The sequence below is a fragment of the Bombina bombina genome, chromosome 4 (genome assembly GCF_027579735.1).
Source record: "Bombina bombina isolate aBomBom1 chromosome 4, aBomBom1.pri, whole genome shotgun sequence".
In the NCBI taxonomy this organism is placed as follows: domain Eukaryota; kingdom Metazoa; phylum Chordata; class Amphibia; order Anura; family Bombinatoridae; genus Bombina; species Bombina bombina.
The window spans coordinates 86,715,361-86,740,143 of NC_069502.1; the positions used below are offsets into that span (position 1 = coordinate 86,715,361).

Here is a 24,783-nt window from a genome sequence, read left to right on the forward strand (position 1 = left end):
TTTTTTAGATCCTCAGAGAGTTCTTTGCCATGAGGTGCCATGTTGAACTTCCAGTGACCAATATGAGAGAGTGTGAGAGCGATAACACTAAATTTAACACACCTGCTCCCCATTCACACCTGAGACCTTGTAACACGAACGAGTCACATGACACTGGGGAGGGAAAATGGCTAATTGGACCCAATTTGGACATTTCCACTTAGGGGTGTACTCACTTTTGTTACCAATGCTTTAGACATTAATGTCTAAAGTGTGTTGTTATTTTGAGGGGACAGCACATTTACACTGTTATATAGGCTGTACACTCACTACTTTACATTGTAGCAAAGTGTCATTTCTTCAGTGTTGTCACATGAAAATATATAATAAAATATTTACAAAAATGTGAGGGGTGTACTCACTTTTGTGAGATACTGTATATATATATATATATATATATATATATATATATATACGGTATATATATATATCTATATATATATATATATATATATATATATATACGGTATATATATATATATACGGTATATATATATATATATATATATATATATATATGTCATTAAGATGTATTCATGAAAGCTCAGCCAAATTTAATTTTTTAGGGATAATTTCTGTCACTAAAAGATGCTACGGACCTATTGCAGCAAAATAAGGACTGTTTGGATAATTGGAAAAAAAATCTTCCATATTGTATGGGTAATTATTATTTATGCATTGTAATCTCTCTTTTGAACAGGACCGTCATTTTCTTTATATACAATCTGTCTATCAATTGATCAAATTCATAAGGGACTTTTTCCTTTGGCATTTGGTGGTGAGGCCCAATCAGATTGTATTGTGTTGTAGAGCAACTGTAAATATAAAATTAATGGTTTACACAGGACCTGTAGTACACTCTAAAGAGAGGCCAAATTATCATGTACCTACCCAGATCCACACCCAGCTGATAGAACTACTAAGTATTGATAACCCGTAGGCTTTCTTCAATTGTCATAGAAATGTACAACAAGAAAAATGTATTCACGTATAAGAGCTGAAATGACTCAGAGGCAAGATTAAATAATGCTCTCTGCTCTATGGAGGAAAAAAGCACAAAACAGAACAACCCCCCCTACAGCTTGCAGCTGAATAAGAATTCAGTCTGAAAATTTGGATTCATTGTACAGTCACATTCAATATTTTTTACTTTAGACTAAGAATAATCAGTGGTATAATTATATTAATAATAATAAAAAAAATTGTTTAAGGTAATATAGGACAAGGGTACCTAGATCTAGTCCAAAATAAATGCAAACAGTTGAGGTTTAGGATTATCCCTGCTGAAAAGGAAACAGCAAACCTTGTCTTTTTCTTTTTTCCCAGCTTTATTCAAAAACCACAGCTGTTTGTAGCTATTGAGTATGGATGGGAGAATGTTTAAGTATGTTTGTAAAAAATAACAAATGATGTCCACGTTTTTTTCATTTAAAAAAAATAAATAAAGTCAATGATTTCCCTTGCCTTATGTATCCTTCTATTATTGAATGGAAATGTTTAAGATGAAATGTAATACTTTTTCTAAACCGCTAGAACAGAGCTTTCCAAACTTTTCATGTTGGTGACACACTTTTTAGACCTACATCATTTTGCGACACAGTAATTCAGTTGTACTAGCAAACAGGAGGTTAAACTAACTTGTTTTAAGAGATACGGACACAAACATAAATTATATAATAACTTAATGTATTTACAAGTAACAGTATGTATGTACAAGCAAACAGGAAGTTAAATTAACTTGTTTTAAGAGATACGGATACATAAATTATATAATAACTTAATGTATTTACAAGTAACAGTATGTATGTACAAGCAAACAGGAAGTTAAATTAACTTGTTTTAAGAGATACGGATACATAAATTATATAATAACTTAATGTATTTACAAGAAATAGTACATATGTGCAAGAATTAAAAAAAAGGTTTAATAACACCAATAACTACTTACTATTTTAATGGGATTGATGAGATGAACACGGTTTCTGAATATTTAGTAGAATATAAGATAAAGACACTCAAATTTCATCATTAAGCATTTCTTAAGCTTCCACTTCCTATCCATATATCAAGAGCAGAAGCAGCAATGCACTACTGGGAGCTAGCTGCAAAAAATAAAAACACTTTGACTTCAGCTCAGCGTTAAAGCTGCTGCCCTCAGAGCTCTGCGAGTCCGACTGACTACTGCCCGTGCAATAGGTTAAGATGATCTGTGACCCACTAGGTATCAACCACGTGATATGCGTAGCAGGCAGGCAGAAAGTCGGAAACCAAAAGAAAATCTAAAAAGAATTTTAAATTCAAAAAAATTTGTGCTGAAGCAGGGACACACCTACACACTGCCGCCGACACACTAATGTGTCAAAAACAAAGCACTGCGTTAGAGCGTGCCAAGCAGAAGCAGTCCCAAACTGCCAGTCACAGTTTGCTAGTCCAGAACAATAATGTACCTATGTACATAACCCTTTACCTAGGGTCAGTAATGCAAAAAGATTACGTTTTCTTTCAAATTAGAGCATGTATTTTGGAACATTTAAAGGGATATGAAAGCCAAACATTTTGTTTTGTGATTCAAACAGAGGATACTATTTAAAAAAAAAAAATGAATTGGAATTTACTTCTATTATCAAATTTGCTTTGATCCCGTAATATTCTGTGTAGAAGAGATACCTAGTTAGGCAACTGGACCACTAAATGGCAGGAAGTAGTGCTGACATCCAGTGCTCTTGTAAATGGATAACATTCTTGCAAAACTGCTGCCATATAGTGCTACAGAAATGGTCCGGCTCCTACGCATATGTCACCGCTTTTAAACAAAAGATATACAAAGAGAACAAAGAAATATTGATAAATGAAGTGCAATAGAAAGTTGTTTAATATTGCATGCTCTATCTGAATCACAAAAGAAAATTTGGGTTTTCATATCCCTTTAACATACAGAAAATGTAATTGGAAACATTTGTTCTACAATTTGATTATAAAAGTGAAATGGTAGAGCAGTTGCCAATGGGAACATTTGCTCTACAATTTGATTATAAAAGTGAAATGGTAGAGCAGTTGCCAATGGGAACATTTGCTCTACAATTTGAATGTGAAAAAACTGAAACTTCAATTTCGATGGGAATATTAACCCTGCAAACACAAGATCAAAATTGAAACATTTTCCCATCCCAAATCTTGAGGACTAGGTTTATAGGGAAAGGTGAGATGTGAGGGGGTTTGATGATGAGTCTCCCGGAGGTCCGACAGTAAATTGCATGCAGATAAACTAGGAGTGTGTAGATTGGGAAGCTACGTGATTAGTTTATGTTTTCCCTATGGCCTTTTTATTGGGCACACCACCCAACTCATTTTACTGACCACTGACTAAAATATAAGCCGCCAATATTAATCTAACATTATTAATCTAATAATCTAACTATTTCCAATGTTTGTTGCTCAAATGATCATTTAATCAATTCATGTTAAATTGTGTAATTCATTTGTGCGTTTATAAGTGACAGAACACATTAAAATATTTGCAAAATATTACACTGCCCCCAACTGGCTCATTCATAAAACCACCCAGCTGACAAACCTTTCTGTGGAAAACACTGTTAGTGATCTTACATGATATCTGTATGGAATTGAACTGTCTGTATTATAAATAAACAAGTCAGATTTGTGATTATTTCTCTTTAGATCTCTGTTAAAGAGCTCTATTTGAAAATCAAAATTACCGTAATTGTACCTATTTTGCCATTTTTAAAGCTGCTGCCCTCAGAGCTCTGCGAGTCCGACTGACTACTGCCCGTGCTGCAAACACACTGCTGTCCCACTCACTGACTACACATGCAGTCACAAGCCGATTGAGGAGACTACATGTGCAGTCAGGAGCCAATGTGCCGCCAATGGGAATAGTTTCAGTTCCCGCTAAGCTGCGCCAATAGGTTAAGATGATCTGTGACCCACTAGGTATCAACCACGTGATATGCGTAGCAGGCAGGCAGAAAGTCGGAAACCAAAAGAAAATCTAAAAAGAATTTTAAATTCAAAAAAATTTGTGCTGAAGCAGGGACACACCTACACACTGCCGCCGACACACTAATGTGTCAAAAACAAAGCACTGCGTTAGAGCGTGCCAAGCAGAAGCAGTCCCAAACTGCCAGTCACAGCTTGCTAGTCCAGAACAATAATGTACCTATGTACATAACCCTTTACCTAGGGTCAGTAATGCAAAAAGATTACGTTTTCTTTCAAATTAGAGCATGTATTTTGGAACATTTAAAGGGATATGAAAGCCAAACATTTTGTTTTGTGATTCAAACAGAGGATACTATTTAAAAAAAAATGAATTGGAATTTACTTCTATTATCAAATTTGCTTTGATCCCGTAATATTCTGTGTAGAAGAGATACCTAGTTAGGCAACTGGACCACTAAATGGCAGGAAGTAGTGCTGACATCTAGTGCTCTTGTAAATGGATAACATTCTTGCAAAACTGCTGCCATATAGTGCTACAGAAATGGTCCGGCTCCTACGCATATGTCACCGCTTTTAAACAAAAGATATACAAAGAGAACAAAGAAATATTGATAAATGAAGTACAATAGAAAGTTGTTTAATATTGCATGCTCTATCTGAATCACAAAAGAAAATTTGGGTTTTCATATCCCTTTAACATACAGAAAATGTAATTGGAAACATTTGTTCTACAATTTGATTATAAAAGTGAAATGGTAGAGCAGTTGCCAATGGGAACATTTGCTCTACAATTTGATTATAAAAGTGAAATGGTAGAGCAGTTGCCAATGGGAACATTTGCTCTACAATTTGATTATAAAAGTGAAATGGTAGAGCAGTTGCCAATGGGAACATTTGCTCTACAATTTGATTATAAAAGTGAAATGGTAGAGCAGTTGCCAATGGGAACATTTGCTCTACAATTTGATTATAAAAGTGAAATGGTAGAGCAGTTGCCAATGGGAACATTTGCTCTACAATTTGATTATAAAAGTGAAATGGTAGAGCAGTTGCCAATGGGAACATTTGCTCTACAATTTGATTATAAAAGTGAAATGGTAGAGCAGTTGCCAATGGGAACATTTGCTCTACAATTTGATTATAAAAGTGAAATGGTAGAGCAGTTGCCAATGGGAACATTTGCTCTACAATTTGAATGTGAAAAAACTGAAACTTCAATTTCGATGGGAATATTTACCCTGCAAACACAAGATCAAAATTGAAACATTTTCCCATCCCAAATCTTGAGGACTAGGTTTATAGGGAAAGGTGAGATGTGAGGGGGTTTGAAGATGAGTCTCCCGGAGGTCCGACAGTAAATTGCATGCAGATAAACTAGGAGTGTGTAGATTGGGAAGCAACGTGATTAGTTTATGTTTTCCCTATGGCCTTTTTATTGGGCACACCACCCAACTCATTTTACTGACCACTGACTAAAATATAAGCCGCCAATATTAATCTAACATTATTAATCTATTAATCTAACTATTTCCAATGTTTGTTGCTCAAATGATCATTTAATCAATTCATGTTAAATTGTGTAATTCATTTGTGCGTTTATAAGTGACAGAACACATTAAAATATTTGCAAAATATTACACTGCCCCCAACTGGCTCATTCATAAAACCACCCAGCTGACAAACCTTTCTGTGGAAAACACTGTTAGTGATCTTACATGATATCTGTATGGAATTGAACTGTCTGTATTGTAAATAAACAAGTCAGATTTGTGATTATTTGTCTTTAGATCTCTGTTAAAGAGCTCTATTTGAAAATCAAAATTACCGTAATTGTACCTATTTTGCCATTTTTAAGTAACTGCAGTACTCTCTTGTGTAGTAATTTACAATTACAAGTGAACTGCAGTGCGGTATCTCCTTCTGCCACAATGGCTCTTCAGAAACATAAATTCTTGATTGTCTCATTACTTAGGACTCTGACCTTCAGCTGAAATTGTTTTATTTGGGCCAGTTAATCTTTTTTTTTTTGTTGTGGTTCGGGGAAAAGAACACTCAACTGGATTTCAATTGTTTGTAATGATTGTCTGATGAGCTTCAGTTACTATATTTCTGGCTATGACGTGGGTTTTCTAGTTTCTGAATATTTTAGAAACTCTTATACGAAAGCTATTGCTTTCTTCATAACATTGAAGATCAATCTAGACAACCGGTAGCTTGATATAACTTTTCGCTGTCATGCATCCAGTATTGTTATGCGTGTTGTTTTCTTTTTTTGTTTCACTTGTCAATATTAAAGATTTTTTGTGTGTGAAACTGTTGCTTTAAATAGTGATGTTACTCCTTCCTTGAGGCAAGATTATTGAGATTAATTCTTTAAAGGGACACTGAACCCAAATTTTTTCTTTCATGATTCAGAAAGACAATGCGATTTTAATTTACTCCTTGTAGTGGGTCTCGGTACTCCAGACTGGGTATACCTGCTAAAGTCAGCTTCCTCCCACCAAACGCCAACCCATGAACCTCCACTGGATACCTGCTGCTATTAGAATAACGGCCGCTGCAAGTTGTTATAGCTACCCTCAAGAACATTAGCCAAGACTGAATGCTTGAGGGTCAAAATAGGAACTGCTTTGTTGCACAGAAAACACAACTTTTATACATTTCCAACAAAGGGGGGGGGGTAGTTACCACATAATCACTAGAAACAAATATTATACAATGAGACAAACATCAGACAATGGTTAGTTAAACAAGATTCTAATCACATCCTGACTTACAAAAGGACAATGGATGACTCACACAATAACAGAAAGACACTTCACACCTAGACTAGATATACAGACACATAACAGCAGGAGGTCTCAGCATTAGATTGTCTGTGCTGTGTGTAATGTCCTGCTCTGTGTCTCAAACCTAGACTAGAAATACAGACACATAACAGCAGAAGGTCTCAGCATTAGAGCAGGAGGTTGCAAAAAGCTCAAACATTCTGAGTCTGGGGGGGGGGGGGGGTTGCAGCAGACAATGCTGGATTGGGCTGTCACCTTAAACTCCAACAAAACACAGGAATCTTCAGGGCCCTCAAGTTCTCAGAGTCTCTGGGAATTCATGGAAATGGGGTAGACCTGTACTCAAAATGTACCCTGGACACCTGCCTCCCAAATCATAGAATCCCCTCAAGTTCCAGGGTCCATAGTCAGTGGGGAGGAGGCTGGCCTGCATTCCTCTCCAAGTACAAAATTAACAGAAGCTTCCATTACATTTCTCCCCCCCCCTGGGGTAGACTAACCAGGTACCAGACCACCCATTGGTTTGGACCTGTGTTAGTCGGATGGCCCAGCCCAAAACTTTATTCCATTTTTGTTTTTGGCCACTGCCACTGGGGAGTGAGAATGCTAATCTCCTCTACCTGGAACAAGCTAAGCTGCTGGGGAGAGAGGTCGGCTACCTCCTCTCCCTGGGCCCTTCTTTGTTGCTGGGGAGAAAGGTTGACTACCTCCTCTCCCTGGGCCCTGCTTTGTTGCTGGGGAGAGAGGCTTGCTACCTCCTCTCCCTGGAACTGGTTCTGCTGCTGGGGAGAGAGGTTGGCTACCTCCTCTCCCTGGAACTGGCTCTGCCGCTGTGGAGAGAGGTCAGCTACCTCCTCTCTCTGGAACTGGTTCTGCCGCTGGGGAGAGAGGTCGGCTACCTCCTCTCCCTGGAACTGGCTCTGCCGCTGTGGAGAGAGGTTGGCTACCTCCTCTCCCTGGAAACCGCTCTGTTGCTGGGGAGATAGGTCAGCTACCTCCTCTCCCTGGAACTGACTCTGCTGCTGTGGAGAGAGGTTGGCTACCTCCTCTCCCTGGCTTCCTGGAGCTGCTGCAGGTGCTAGGCAGAGGCCAGGGGTGCTCTGCCCTGTGGCCATCTCTTCTGCTGGATGCTCACCGGTCTGTCCCTCCTCAGAGGAAAAGTCTATTAAATTATCTATCTCTGGAGCCTGTGGCTGTGTAGAAAAATTGACTACCTCCTCTCCCTGGGACTCCAGAGATATCACAGGTGCTGGACAGAGGGCATTGGTGCCCTGCCCTGTTGCCAGCGCTTCTACTGGTGTGGCAAGCTCAGGGCCAGGCTGCTGATCGTGTTCTAGCAGCTCATGGTAGCTCATTACCGGTTGCCAGTCCTCTGAGGAAAAGTCCAATAAATCCTTGATCGCTGCACCATAGCCCTCTTCAGGCTCTGAAGCATGCTGCTGAATGAGATCTAACAGCCTTTTATATGCCTTTTCTAGCTCCCACTCGTGAGCAGCTAGGTAATCAAGATCGTCCCACAGTCCAGGTACTTCTGTAAGGTTCAGCCTCAGCTCTCGGTGTTCCAGTATGTCCTCCTGACACCACTCTGCCGTACTCCCGCAGTGGGGGTGCTGTGTGAAACTTTCAAATAGCAATCCTGGGCCGCCGTAGTCATAGCCCTCTGTAGGATCATACGTCTCCATCTCCGGACACACCTGGGCCACATACCACTGCAGTGCCCGGTACCCTTCATCCACCTCCATCTCTGTCTGGACCAATCCATCCAATTCGGCCATCCATTCCTCCCGGGGCTGCTTTCCCAGGAATGGCATTCGTAGATCCATCTGGAGCCAGTACTGCTGCTCTGGAGAAGGAAGGGACTTCCCCTGGTAGTCCTGTTCGAACTGGAGAGCCTCGTACCAGAGTTTCCATCGAACTATATCCTTCCAGGCCAGTTTGCCCTCTGCCAAGACAGGGCCATCAAACTGGGCCAGCAATCTCCACTGGAATTCAGCCTCCATTTCCATCAAGATCCCACTGGTAGTTTGTAACTGCTCCGTAAGGAGGAAGCAGATCCCACTGCCATTTGTAGCGGGTCTCGGTACCCCAGACTGGGTATACCTGCTAAAGTCAGCTTCCTCCCACCAAACGCCAACCCATGAACCTCCACTGGATACCTGCCACTATTAGAATAACGACCGCTGCAAGTTGTTATAGCTACCCCCAAGAACATTATATTTCCAACAAAGGGGGGTTGTTACCACATAATCACTAGAAACAAATATACAATGAGACAAACATCAGACAATGGTTAGTTAAACAAGATTCTAATCACATCCTGACTTACAAAAGGACAATGGATGACTCACACAATAACAGAAAGACACTTCATACCTAGACTAGATATACAGACACATAACAGCAGGAGGTCTCAGCATTAGATTGTCTGTGCTGTGTGTAATGTCCTGTTCTGTGTCTCAAACCTAGACTAGATATACAGACACATAACAGCAGAAGGTCTCAGCATTAGAGCAGGAGGTTGCAATAAGCTTAAACATTCTGAGTCTAGGGGGGGTTGCAGCAGACAATGTTGGATTGGGCTGTCACCTTATACTACAACAAAACACAGGAATCTTCAGGGCCCTCAAGTTCTCAGAGTCTGTGAGAATTCATGGAAACGGGGTAAACCTGAATCCAGGGTAAAAGTACTCCAAATGTACCCTGGACACCCGCCTCCTAAATCATAGAATCCCCTCAGGTTCCAGGGTCCATAGTCGGTGGGGAGGAGGCTGGCCTGCATTCCTCTCCAAGTACAAAAGTAACGGAAGCTTCCGTTACATTCCTATTATTTTTTCTTCATTCTCTTGCTATCTTTATTTGAAAAGCAAGAATGTAAGTTTAGAATCTGGCCCATTTTTGGTTCACAACCTGGGTTGTGCTTGCTGATTGATGGCTAAATGCACTCACCAATAAACAAGTGCTATCCAGCGTCTGAACCAAAAATTTGCTGGCTCCTTAGCTTAGATGCCTTCCTTTTCAAATAAAAATAGCAAGAGAACAAAGAAAAATTGATAATAGGAGTAAATTAGAAAGTCACTTAAAATTGCTTGCTCTATCATGAAAGAAAAATTTGGGTTCTGTGTCCCTTTAAGGTTGCCCTTTTTCTTACCCTTCTAGTACTTGCTTTTGCCTTTCATTGACCTGCTCTTGGCCTGCTGATCTAGAACTCTACTTAGCCTTTGAACTTTCTCCAGCTACTGATTTTGTACCTGCTATTTTGCCTTCTGATTTGTTACCTGAATATCCTGTGTTGTTGTTGACCTTGGACTATTTAAAGGGATACTCAACCCACATTTTTTATTTTATGATTCAGATAGAGTATGCAATTTTAAGCCACTTTCTATTTTACACCTTTTATCAATTTTTCTTTGTTCTCTTGGTATCTTTATTTGAAAAAGCAGGAATGAAAGTTTAGGAGCCAACCTATTTTTAGTTCAGCACCCTGGATAGCGCTTGCTGGCTACATTTAGTGGATTATTACATAGGGGCCTATTTATGAAAGGCCTGTCGGACATGATCTGACATTGCGGATCATGTCCGACAGACCTTGCTGAATGCGGAGAGCAATACGCTCTCGCATTCAGCATTGCACCAGCAGCTCTTGTGAACTGCTGGTGCAATGCCGCCCCCTGCAGATTCGCGGCCAATCGGCCGCTAGCAGGGGGGTGTCAGTCAACCCAATCGTATTCGGTTGGGTTGAATTGCGGCAATGTCTGTCCACTTCCTCAGAGGTTGCGGACATAACTTGTGTTGCTAGCGAGTCTGAAGGCTCGGCAGAAACACGGGCCCTCAAGCTCCATAAGGAGCTTGATAAATGGGCCCCATAGGCTTGTGTGCATGATAGAAATTCGCTAGACAGAGTCAGTATAGCTACTCATTGGCTGTTACCTCCAGGAGAAGGTAGTAGTATCCAAGATAATTATAGCACTCAAATAGTAAAAGTTTGTAAAACCAGATTAGGATTGATACCTGGATTAGCCTAGCAATTTGAAGTAGAACCAGAGTGAAGCTGCAAATCTGTAAACACAGTTATTTCTCAGGCTTTACCTTTAGGACCAGACTGCACAGATTTAGAAGATATGCACTGATTTGGAATGCAACTACTCATCAGCATCTTCCTTATGTAAAAAAAAAAAAAAATAGAAACTGACCACTGTTTTTGTGCATTGGCGTAAGGCCAGAAAGCCACTGTTTTTGCAGTGTTTGTGACCGCTGGATTTACTTTCCTGCTGCTACACAGAGCTATCCAATCCCATTCTCTGCTCTGTTTCTGTTCCTTATTTTAAGCTGTCTGTCTCATGTTAGTTATATTCCAAGTGTAGCAGCAGGAAAGTGAGTCCAGCGGTCACAAGCACAGCATGAACAGTGGCTTTCTGGGCTTATGCAAATGCACAAAACCATTGGTCAGTTTCAACTTTTTTTTGTTACATTAAAGGGACAGTCTAGTCAAAATGAATTTTAATGATTCAGATAGGGCATGCAATTTTAAACAACTTTCCAATTTAATTTTATCATCAAATTTGCTATGTTCTGTTTAATAAAGGGATTATCTATCTTTTTAAACAATACACAATTATGGAGTAGACTGTCCCTTTAAGAAGCTGAGTAGTTGCAATTCAAATCAGTGCATATAATCTAGATCTGTGCACACTGGTCCCATAAGTAAATCCTGAGAAATAACTGCAGGACTGCTGAGCTGATCCTTAAAGGAACATTAAACACTTTGATATGGTAATATAACATTATAAATCATATCTATAAAAAAAACTCTACAATATACTTGCATTATTTATTTTGTCCCCTTTTCCTGTAATTCCATTCTGAAATTGAGAGCTTTTTAGTACGTGTTAGAAATGGAAACGTGGAGCACTGTTATATTTTACACAGCCATCGACTGCACACTCTAGTGACCTATTTATACCCATCCATAATTGTTCACAGCAGAGAAGGTAATCTAAGTTACAACATGGCAGCTACAATTGTTTTTTTAAAGACCCCTTAAAAGAACAACACAAGGATTATTCTATTTTTTTTCTATATTCAGACTGTCAACCTCCTCACCCCTTGCCTACTTCTGTCCATTTCACACTTAGACAGTAAGTTCCCATTGGAACACAGCCCAAGACTTATTTATCAATGTATTTGGTTATATTGTGATGTGTAATTATAATTGTAGATCCTGTCTATCTATCTATCTATCTATCTATCTATCTATCCATCTATCTATACTCATCCAAACTGAGTACTTTTGGAATGTAGTTTAATCCATGTAATAAAATAAACCGTAAGTATGAAGTGTTTTTTTTTTCCTTCTGTGTGAAACCAACCTGAAATAAATGGGAAAAAAAAATTGCATTTTATAATATTCCTTATCGCCCATGAACACTGATAAAGCAATATGCTCGGATAACATTTTTATCCTGTACACAGATGTTATCACAGATCCACTGCAGTAAAAGTGGTGAACATAAAATGTTACCATTATCTTTTATAAGTGAAATTACCAGTAAATCAGAGATAACCTATAGTGGTTTATTGATTAAACTGAAATATCTGCTTTAAGTATAACGTACAAATGTCCCCAGTTGCAGGTCTTACATGGCCAACCTTTTGCAAACAGATATTATACTCAACTTTAGATAATCTATATCTATTTTCCCAGTGGGATTGATAACTAAACACACTATTACTATTATGCATTCTTAGCACAAGAATTTTGTACAGTATATGTCAAATGCAACTAGCTGATTATATCTCTTTTGGCATTATACTCTTATAGATTCATATTAGAACTGGTCAGTAGATCACTGGAGTAGGTATTGATTCCCACCATTAAGTATATCCTTCCCTTTTGTGCATGAGTGGTTTTGCTCTCTGTCTACTTAGAGCCCAATGATCAAGTCGATCCCTGCGAGTGACAAGTTGTCTACCATACAAGGTGATCAGACCCTAAATTCAAGACATCTTAAACCCAAATTTGGGACACCTTATTAATGTTGGGGAGGAGTTTTAGGCTTGTGAAAATAGTTTACCTACAATGAAAGCCAACTGTAAAAACTATTGCTAAGATAAAACTGTTTAATCCTTAAAGTGAAAGTAAAGTTGAATGAATGAGTGCCCAGTTTTTAAAAATACTATTAAAAACAGGGGCACTTTAATTCATTAAACTTTACATTGCAGCATTTTTTTTAAATGCTTACCTTTTTCTTTAGGAAACCCAGACTGGCGATCCTCTGCCCGCAGCTCCTCTGTACTAAGCACAGCAATGACAAAACTGGCTTCCTCCAATCATGGCGTGCACCCTGGAGCGTCCAGCTCATGAGGCCATGCAACGATTGGAGGAATCCGATTTTGTTATCGATATGCTAAGAACAGCATGAGAAGCGGGCGGAGGATCGCCGGTCTGGGTTTCCTAAAGAAAAAGTAAGTATTTAAAAAAAAAAAAACTTCAATGTAAATTTTAATGAATGAAAGAGCCCCGTTTTTTAATAGTATTTTTAAAAACCGATCACTTATTCATTAAAATTTACATTCACTTTAATGTAGCTGTAAGTGTTCCAGCACCAAAACATAGGCCGACTCATACTGTTGCTGTACGATATAGTGACCCCTGCTGGATTGGAGAAGTAACTGTAGCTTTTTTTGCGGAAAGTGAAGTTGGTTCTTGTTGTTTACACCATGGCCGATTTTAGGGGCGGGCGAACACCAGGTGCACAAAATGTCAATCATAACATTAAAGCAAAAACGATTTTACCTAAAACACTCCACACTGTTTTGTGCTTATAGACACCACTTGGGTGAGCCAGATGCCCTTAAACTGATTGACAAGCCCTTCAGCCAGTCACACGTGGTGTTCTTCCTAAACTTCCAAGCTGACGCAAATCAGTGTTTTCAGTGACAAGATGCATCGTTTGGCTGTTATTGCAGTACTGGTGTGCTATGAGGCAGAGAGCATGGTTTATATGCATGTACAGGGAGTGCAGAATTATTAGGCAAATGAGTATTTTGACCACATCATCCTCTTTATGCATGTTGTCTTACTCCAAGCTGTATAGGCTTGAAAGCCTACTACCAATTAAGCATATTAGGTTATGTGCATCTCTGTAATGAGAAGGGGTGTGGTCTAATGACATCAACACCCTATATCAGGTGTGCATAATTATTAGGCAACTTCCTTTCCTTTGGCAAAATGGGTCAAAAGAAGGACTTGACAGGCTCAGAAAAGTCAAAAATAGTGAGATATCTTGCAGAGGGATGCAGCACTCTTAAAATTGCAAAGCTTCTGAAGCGTGATCATCGAACAATCAAGCGTTTCATTCAAAATAGTCAACAGGGTCGCAAGAAGCGTGTGGAAAAACCAAGGCGCAAAATAACTGCCCATGAACTGAGAAAAGTCAAGCGTGCAGCTGCCAAGATGCCACTTGCCACCAGTTTGGCCATATTTCAGAGCTGCAACATCACTGGAGTGCCCAAAAGCACAAGGTGTGCAATACTCAGAGACATGGCCAAGGTAAGAAAGGCTGAAAGACGACCACCACTGAACAAGACACACAAGCTGAAACGTCGAGACTGGGCCAAGAAATATCTCAAGACTGATTTTTCTAAGGTTTTATGGACTGATGAAATGAGAGTGAGTCTTGATGGGCCAGATGGATGGGCCTGTGGCTGGATTGGTAAAGGGCAGAGAGCTCCAGTCCGACTCAGACGCCAGCAAGGTGGAGGTGGAGTACTGGTTTGGGCTGGTATCATCAAAGATGAGCTTGTGGGGCCTTTTCGGGTTGAGGATGGAGTCAAGCTCAACTCCCAGTCCTACTGCCAGTTTCTGGAAGACACCTTCTTCAAGCAGTGGTACAGGAAGAAGTCTGCATCCTTCAAGAAAAACATGATTTTCATGCAGGACAATGCTCCATCACACGCGTCCAAGTACTCCACAGCGTGGCTGGCAAGAAAGGGTATAAAAGAAGAAAATCTAATGACATGGCCTCCTTGTTCACCTGATCTGAACCCCATTGAGAACCTGTGGTCCATCATCAAATGTGAGATTTACAAGGAAGGAAAACAGTACACCTCTCTGAACAGTGTCTGGGAGGCTGTGGTTGCTGCTGCATGCAATGTTGATGGTGAACAGATCAAAACACTGACAGAATCCATGGATGGCAGGCTTTTGAGTGTCCTTGCAAAGAAAGGTGGCTATATTGGTCACTGATTTGTTTTTGTTTTATTTTTGAATGTCAGAAATGTATATTTGTGAATGTTGAGATATTATATTGGTTTCACTGGTAAAAATAAATAATTTAAATGGGTATATATTTGTTTTTTGTTATGTTGCCTAATAATTATGCACAGTAATAGTCACCTGCACACACAGATATCCCCCTAAAATAGCTATAACTAAAAACAAACTAAAAACTACTTCCAAAACTATTCAGCTTTGATATTAATGAGTTTTTTGGGTTCATTGAGAACATGGTTGTTGTTCAATAATAAAATTAATCCTCAAAAATACAACTTGCCTAATAATTCTGCACTCCCTGTATAGGAGTTATACGCTCTAAGTGGCTCATCCACTTGCAAGTTAAATGCTTTTGCCTCTCAAATAAATTGACACCACAATGTAGAATTATTTGCCATGCCACCCAGGAAAGCCCCCTGCCCTGTTTGTTTTGGAAGGGGATGGGTTGGTTTCTAAGCTGCATTACCTTGGACTGCATTTCTGGCAGAGATGATCAGATTGCTTGTTCAGTAACAGTTCCCTCATTATAAGCACCAAGCCAAGTTTGTAAATCACTTCCCCATCACATATACTGCAGGAGCAGAGCAGTACTAGACCCCATAAACTACCTTCCATGTATGTTGCTGAGTGTGTGAGGCTGATGCAGGAATCAGCCAGTATGGATGTCTCGAGGAGCTCTGGAGCTGTCATTATGACCCCTGGTGGTGAGAGTGCTCCTGTAGTTGCAGCTTATTTGAGAGGGTCTTTAATAATATGTGTTGTTAATTGATTACAGGTTTTAATTGTTTTATGAAGTGTTCCTAACATAAATTGTGTTTAATGCTTAATTATAAAGAATTAGTCTGTAAGCCCTATTTGGCTCTTCCCTCCAGTGTCCTTACCCAGCATAAACACTACCTGCACATATTACACTGCAGGGTTTAACACATTGATTGCAAGAATAGTTTATATATGTATATGTCCTCAGCACTGGCAGGAGTGGCAACTCTTGTAACCAGAGGTTTTAACAGTCAACCAATGGGTTATCCTCTTCCTAATCATTTTATACAGTTTTCTTCCTATTAACACTTTAATCTTTTTTGAATCATTGAACATTACAGGACAAATGATGCTTCTGTATCTGTCTCATCTCTCTCACCATTCTTTCTCCACTTTCGGTTCTTCCGTCTTTCCCCAATCTCTCTCTCCTTCTCTATCTCTTCAATCTCTGTGTCTCTAATCTCTACATCTTTCTCTTTTTTAGTCTTTCCCTTCTCTATCGGCATCATCTCCCATCTCTCTCTCTCCTTTACCTCTCTCTCCTTTACCTCTCTCTCATCTCTCTTCACTCTTTTTTTCTCTCTTTCCACTCTTTCTCCCCTCCTCTCCTCAAACCCCCCTCGTCTCTCCCTCCACTCTCCTTTTTCTCTATTTGCTCTCCTCTCTCCCTTGCTTTCTACACTTCCTTCTCGTGCGTTAACTGCGCTAGTAGTAAGCTTTTTGCGCACATTGGGTAGCGCACGTATTACAAGTTGAAAGTAAAATGTTTTTCGCTTGCGCACTAACCCGACATGTGCAAAGAGCCACAGTTAGAATATTGTAAACATATTTAGACATGTGTATGTATGTATGTATCTCTTTGTTAAAGCCCTTTGCCTGCCTTTTGTTTTGTCTTCTAACACCCGAGACCTCATATCTTTGAGCCCTTATAAATGTTCTGATCATTGTTATTAGATAGTGTTATGAGTGTAACTGTATTTTTAAATGTATTTTTTATGTTTTGTGACACTTTTTTGTTTTGCGTCACAGCGTAAATCGTGATTGTGCTCATGAGTTCGTATTTATTTTAACTTGTAATACAAGCACTCCTTCCAATGTGCACAAAAAGCCACGATAAACCCGATATCGCTCAGGCGAAAGAGTTAGTGTGCAACTCATAATCTGTCCCTTAGAGGGTACTCGTGTTGGTTACTTTCCTTCGTATTGCTTGACTCTCTAGGAGCAGGCAGCATGGTTTTGGGGGTTTTCTTGCTTGGTGGTCACCTGCTGTAACCTGTGCATATCCCAATGTGCCAGTCCTGCTCATAAATACTCCTTGGGAATCAGGCCATGTGTTTAAAGATCCAAAGCACCAGTTAATATACATTGTTTTCCTGATAAATCTGTTTGCAGAACTTTATGGTTAAAGTGACAGTGTACACCAATTTTCATATAACTGGATATAATAGACATTACTATAAAGAAGAATATGTTCAGAGACTGATCTAAAAATCTAGTATAAAACCTTTTAAAACTCACTTAGAAGCTCCCAGCTTAGCACTGTTGATGAGGTTAGGCAGGGACACCCAGTGAAAGGGGTGTTGCAAATGTGTTACAATGTCTAGAACTTGTTCCGTTTATTACCACTAGATCTGAATGAGACTTATCTTCTTTTTACATCTGTCCAGATAATTAGTTTTTTTTCTCTCCTTTGTGCTTGAATCTTTTCATTTCCAGTTTATATTTTTTCTTTGCTGGCGGCCATTACACCAGGAGCATCTTATTTAACAAAATATAAGGTTACAGTTTTTTTTTCCCCACTCCTTATCTGGACATAATTCCATCAGCAAATCTGATTGCTTGTCACATATTCAAGGAGATTCAGGTGATTCAGATTCTTTGACTACAGATCATTCTTTCCAAAAGCTATGCAATGCCATCATATTGGGTTCAGTTCCTGTAAATAATTTTGGATATAAGATAAGTCACTGGATTTCTTTCTGAATAAAAGATTTCCAAAACTTTGGAAGATAGGAAGTTTCCTTTTGAAAAGATGCTTGGTCTGATTATGGCCATTTTCCAGTCCAATTAGAATCTTGATTTTCTTGATAAGGGTTCAGATACTCCAGCATGAGTTTCCTACAGCCAAACTAGACTGTATTCTATATGTCTGGTCTGGAGTCACATGGAAAAACTATATTTAGACAATATTAGAGTAAATTGTAAATTAACCACAATTACCACTTTCGCTTTACTCCAACTGCCTTGGAATTGCCCATCACACAACAGCCTGGTTTCAACAATACACCAAATCCTACTCATACTTCAAAATATTTGTGCAATGTCTGTTAACCCCAAACTCCTTCTTCTAATTCCCCAGCCCTACCACTTACACATTTTCCTGTTTTTATTTTTCAAATATTGTGTATCCTTTATTCATTGTGAATCCATTGGTATTAATGTTTGCTAATAATTGAATATAGGCTCCATGTACGAAGCAAGCCTGCTTCCCACAATGTAAGAAGTAGCGGTCATTAAACCGCTGCTTCGTACACTCTTTGCTACCTCTAAGGTGACATCGAAAAATTAACCTGAGCGTGCGAGCTCGAGGTGATTTAAAGCCCTTCTCTCACGCGAGCGTATAATGAGACATTCTGGCAGCTGATGAGCAGAATCCACTGCCCATATGCCACGAATACGAGCAGACAACTTCTCAAGTCAAGAAGCGTGTCCGCTCGCTTTTTAGTACATTTGGCGTCTATCTAAACCATAAAAGTTAAATTTTAATGTTCATTCCCCTTTAATGCAACTTAGATCCAAAACGGATGCGCTACAGAGTTTGGAAAACATTCAGTGACACAATTTTGCTTAAATGAATTACCCCCAATATGACATTGTTTTCACCTTTGCATATTTTTTTTTTTTTTTTAACTTAACATTACTGGTACAGAAGCATCAAAATATTGTTAAGAAATACATTGTAAAAACCTGATATCAAACAAATTGTAGCAATATGTTTATATACGTATGAGTAATAAAGTAATAAATGACTTTTTTTTGGATATATGTATAGGGTTTTTGTTGAAAGATTTATAAGTGTTATCAACACTCTATATGTCAGCTATCTCATGCAAGGTTTTTTAAATTATCTTTTTCAGCCAAACATCACGTCAATGGAAATTCAATGGTTGAACCTTTTCCGCAGGGAACACAGATGGCAATATTTGGTAAGTTGTCACAAGTAACTGATTTACTACAGCTTTATTTTTTATTTATTGTAAAGTAAAACAGATTTATGTTATGTGTACCTGTACTGTTAAGAAAATACATAAATCATATTGCTGTAAGAGTGAGAACTGGCACAGGCGATAATACCCTAATGGGACGAACTTGTAATAATGAATCCCACCTCAGTGTCTCACCTCAGGTTAGAAGAAAGAAGCAAAAACTTGTAGAAATAAGATATAAAGATGTCTCCAGCCCACTCTTTGTAGGACTGGGCATTTAGTACAAAGTATTCAGTGATTCCCTATTTAACATCCTAGAGCACCTGGACGTTGATGATTTATTTTAGAGAAACAGCATAAAAGGCTTTCAGTGATGAAGAATGGAGCTCCTAAAATACTGCAAATTTTTTTATTTATTTAACGGTATTGGAAGGAACTGGGTAAAAAAAGTCTTCATTTGAGTCAGACAAAACCTTTGCCCCCATAATTTGTCACAGGCAATTTGCAAGTCTCCAGTTAGGCAGTTAGAACTAGCTGTATTGTAGAGTATTGCAGAGTAATACCATTTGTTACTCACTAACAGAATGCAAAATCAGATAGATACTAAACAAACTATTATAAAGAGAGATTGGGTTGGTGTACAAGTCTGTTACTGAAACATAGGTTGGTTACACGCAGGAAATGGTTTGATCAGAAAAATAAGTAGTTAAAATTATACACAAAAATAATTAAAAGGGACATTATTATTCCTTATTGTTACAGGAATGCTGCAAAGGGGTAAACACATATTCAAAGTGCTGCCAAACCTGAACAGGACACAGCATGTGATTGAGGGCTGCATATGCAGCTCCTGATTAACTCACTGTCCGTTTCATGTGCAGGAGCAGCTATATATTATGGCTCCTGAGGGAGCATTAAAGGGACAGAAAGATGATAACTGAAATGTGCATGAGTGTTTTTCAGTAGTAAATAGAAGTGTTTCATTTAAAAAAAAATGTCCCTGAAAAACAGTAATAGAAGCAGTTTTGCTAAAGGAAGTGTGTGGCAAACATTTTTCTATTCACAAACTGAATGCACCCATGCACATTTCAAGTTTAACCTTTCTATCCCTAAGTGTTTAAATTGTTTGCGGGGTTAAACACATACGGCTAGATTGCTTTTTTACCCTAACGCATAACTCGTAGAGTTAAGAGGTCCTAACGCTGCTTTTTTACGCCCGCTGCTATTATGAGTCTTGCAGGTATAGGTGTACCACACACTTCTTTGGCCTTACCGCAAAACGACTTACGTAAACTTTGTAAAGTCTTTTTTCTATGGGACTTCCATAGCGCTGATATTACAAGTCTGTCCTGGGAGGTCAAAAAGTGAACGGTGCACCCTCTACCTCCAAGATCCCTAACGCATTTAAAAGTCAGTAGTTAAGAGTTTTATGGTACAATGCCGTAACATAAAACTCATAACTAAAGTGCTAAAAAGTACACTTACACCCATAAGCTACTTATTAACCCCTAAACCGAGGCCCTCCCGCATCACAAACACTATAATAAAATATTTAACCCCTAATCTGCCGCTCCGGACACCGCCGCCACCTACATTATATGTATTAACCCCTAATCTGCTGCCCCCAACATCGCCTACACCTACATACTATTTATTAACCCTTAATCTGCCGCCCTCAATGTCGCCGCAACCTACCTACATTTATTAACCCTAATCTGCCACCCCCAAAGTCGCCACCACTATATTAAAGTTATTAACCCCTAAACCTAAGTCTAACCCTAACCTTAACACCCCCTAATTTAAATATAATTACAATAAATCTAAATAAATATTACTATCATTAACTAAATTATTCCTATTTAAAACTAAATACTTACCTATAAAATAAACCCTAAGCTAGCTACAATATAACTAATAGTTACATTGTAGCTAGCTTAGGGTTTATTTTTATTTTACAGGCAAGTTTGTATTTATTTTAACTAGGTAGAATAGTTATTAAATAGTTATTAACTATTTAATAACTACCTAGCTAAAATAAATACAAAAGCACCTGTAAAATAAAACCTAACCTAAATTACACTAACACCAAACACTACACTATAATTAAATAAATTAACTAAATTAACAACAATTAAATAAATTAAATTAGCTAAAGTACAAAAAAACAAACACTAAATTACAGAAAATAATAAACAAATTACAAGATATTTAAACTAATTACACCTAATCTTATAGCCCTATCAAAATAAAAAAAGCCCCCCCAAAATAAAAAAAAACCCTAGCCTAAACTAAACTATCAATAGCCCTTAAAAGGGCCTTTTGCGGGGCATTGCCCCAAAGTAATCAGCTCTTTTACCTGTAAAAGAAAATACAAACAACCCCCTCAACAGTAAAACCCACCACCCACACAACCAACCCCCCAAATAAAATACTATCTAAAAAAACCTAAGCTCCCCATTGCCCTGAAAAGGGCATTTGGATGTGCATTGCCCTTAAAGGGGCAGTTAGCTCTTTTGCCACCCAAACCCTAACCTAAAAATAAAACCCACCAAAAAAAAAACCCTTAAAAAAACCTAACACTAACCCCCTGAAGATCGACTTACCAGGAGAAGTCTTCATCCAAACCGGGTCAAAGTCCTCAACGAAGCCAGGACAAGTCTTCATCCAAGCCGGGGGAAGTGGTCCTCCAGACGGGCAGAAGTCTTCATCCAGACGGCATCTTCTATTTTCATCCATCCGGCGCGGATCCGGGCCATCTTCAAGACATCCGACGCGGAGCATCCTCTTCATCTGACGACTAAAGCTGAATGAAGTGATGTCATCCAAGATGGCGTCCCTTAGATTCCGATTGGCTGATAGAATCAGCCAATCGGAATTAAGGTAGAAAAAATCCTATTGGCTGATGCAATCAGCTAATAGGATTGAAGTTCAATCCTATTGACTGACCCAATCAGCCAATAGGATTGAGCTCGCATTCTATTGGCTGTTCCAATCAGCCAATAGGATTTTTTCTACCTTAATTCCAATGCCGTCTGGATGAAGAGGATGCTCCACGTCGGATGTCTTGAAGATAGACCCGCTCCGCGTCGGATGGATGAAGATAGAAGATGCCGTCTGGAAGAAGACTTCTGCCCGTCTGGAGGACCACTTCGCCCGGCTTGAATGAAGACTTCTCCCGGCTTCGTTGAGGACTTCGGCCCGGCTTGGATGAAGACTTCTCCCGGTAAGTCGATCTTCAGGGGGTTAGTGTTAGGTTTTTTAAGGGTGTTTTGGGTGGGTTTTATTTTTAGGTTAGGGTTTGGGCGGCAAAAGAGCTAACTGCCCTTTATTTAATTATAGTGTAGTGTTAGGTGTTATTGTAACTTAGGTTAGGTTTTATTTTACAGGTACTTTTGTATTTATTTTAGCTAGGTAGTTATTAAATAGTTAATAACTATTTAATAACTATTCTACCTAGTTAAAATAAATACAAACTTGCCTGTAAAATAAAAATAAACCCTAAGATAGCTACAATGTAACTATTAGTTATATTGTATCTAGCTTAGGGTTTATTTTACAGGTAAGTATTTAGTTTTAAATAGGAATAATTTAGTAAATGATAGTAATATTTATTTAGATTTATTGTAATTATATTTAAGTTAGGGGGTATTAGGGTCAGGGTTAGACTTAGGTTTAGGGGTTAATAACTTTAATATAGTGGTGGCGACGTTGGGAGCGGCAGATTAGGGGTTAATAAATGTAGGGAGGTTGCGGTGACATTGGGAGCGGCTGATTAGGGGTTAATAAATATAATGTAGGTGTCGGTGATGTTGGGGGCAGCAGATTAGGGGTTCATAAGTATAATGTAGGTGGCGGCGGTGTCCGGAGTGGCAGGTTAGGGGTTAATAATGTAATGTAGGTGTCGGCGATGTCGGGGCGGCAGATTAGGGGTTAATAAGTGTAAGATTAGGGGTGTTTAGACTCGGGGTTCATGTTAGGGTGTTAGGTGTAGAAATAAATTTTATTTCCCCATAGGAATCAATGGGGCTGCTTTTTTGCAGGTGTTAGACTTTTTCTCAGCCGGCTCTCTCCGTTGATTCCTATGGGGAAATCGTGCACGTACGACCAGCTCACCGCTGACTTAAGCAGCGCTGGTATTGGAGTGCGGTAAGGAGCAAAATTTTGCTCAGCGCTCACTTCTTGTCTTTTAACGACGGGTTTCTGAAAACTCGTAATACCAGCGCTGCATGTAAGTGAGCGGTGAGACAAAACTGCTCGTTAGCACCGCACAGCCTCTAACGTAAAACTCGTAATCTAGGCCATTGTTATCAGTGAGCATACCTGCACATTATAGCATTTGATTTTAGCAATACTAATTCCTTTTAAAATATAAAGGATACATAGATTCTCTGTTCCAAACTAAGGCATTAAATATTTCAGTAAGTTTCCAACAAATTATTATACTGCTTTAAAATAAAAATGAATAGTAAATACATATAATTAAATGTACATACAAACATGCTATTATGTACCATTCAAATCATTCATTGCAGTTATAAGGCATTTTAAAGGGCCATAATAGTCGAAAAAGTACGTGCTCTCGTTTTTTAGAGAATGTAATTTTAAATGTAATTAAAATGTGCAACTAGCGCTGTTGATTGGATCATAAGTAGTTTCCGCTCGGGACCAGCAGTGCTCTGTGCATCCCAAGCAACACTTCTTCTACTGCGTGTTTTATTCTGTTGTGGTGGGTTAAAGGGACACTGTAGTCAGAAATAGAATCGTTATATCACACGAGTATACATATAAATAAAGCTTTTTTCAATGTTGATCATGTATTAAATGTGTATCGTTTTCGAAATATATATGGATTGGAATATTAAATATTTCCAAACCCACTGAGTTGTTTGCCATTATAGATTTCCAATCCGGGCTGACAACTGCAGTTGGAAGATGGCGACTCCTAGATGCAATGCGCATGCGCAAGTTAGCGCAACGTCATCAAAAACGTCACCGTCTTATGGGGAAGAAAATATGCGCATGCGAGACTAAGAAAATCGTATTGCGCATGCGTGGAATGAGGCTAATGTATTATAATTAGATGCAAATACTCGCCATTAGATTGGCAAGTATGTTAGACCTTAGACGGCCCACATTTGAGGGCTGGATGACGTGATGTCATGGGGATAAAATAAAAAAATATTTTACTGCTAAAGGGAGCTTTGTTTCAGAAAACAAAAAGGTACATTACATTGGTGTGATGATTGCAATGATAAATGTTTGTTCCGTTTTGCATAGCAAAAACAAAAGTTAGTAATCCTTTAAACACACAGTAGTGTAGAGTCAATAGTCTTAAATAACATGCTCTGACAAATTAGAATATGTAATTGTTCAACTGTTATAGCCCTATAAAATCTTAGTAACCCTTATTTTGGGATGCTAACACAACAGATTAACTCCTTTGTGCCAGTAACATATAGCATTATTTTAACCTATTTCTTCCATGATTCTATTGTGCAAAACACATGTGTAGCAGTGGTTAACCTATTTCTTTGATTAACACATAGAACATTGGCAACTGTCCTGGGGTCTGTCCCGCTGTCCCAGGTTGCTAGCCATCTGTCCCGCATTGCCCAATGTATTAAGAAAAATAAATGTTTTATTTTTGAAAAATGTATTGGGCACAGCTGGCTTTTCTCTCCCAGGGTTATATACCTGTTAGATTATTTGTGGAAAATTAATGGTGTGTGGGTTAAGCAGGAGTAGGAAGGCTGTATTC

The 24,783-nt window shown here is 38.8% G+C and overlaps 1 protein-coding gene across 2 annotated transcripts in view; it reads left to right on the forward strand.

Annotated features, from left to right (window-relative positions):
• The window catches only part of MSRA (methionine sulfoxide reductase A), a 778,906-nt gene that overhangs the window by 390,502 nt on the left and 363,621 nt on the right, over nucleotides 1-24,783 (forward strand). For both annotated transcript variants that reach the window (XM_053709536.1, XM_053709537.1), the window contains exon 3: nucleotides 18,957-19,025. In XM_053709536.1, the coding sequence (XP_053565511.1) occupies nucleotides 18,957-19,025 (69 nt within the window). The remainder of the gene's footprint in view (nucleotides 1-18,956; nucleotides 19,026-24,783) is intronic.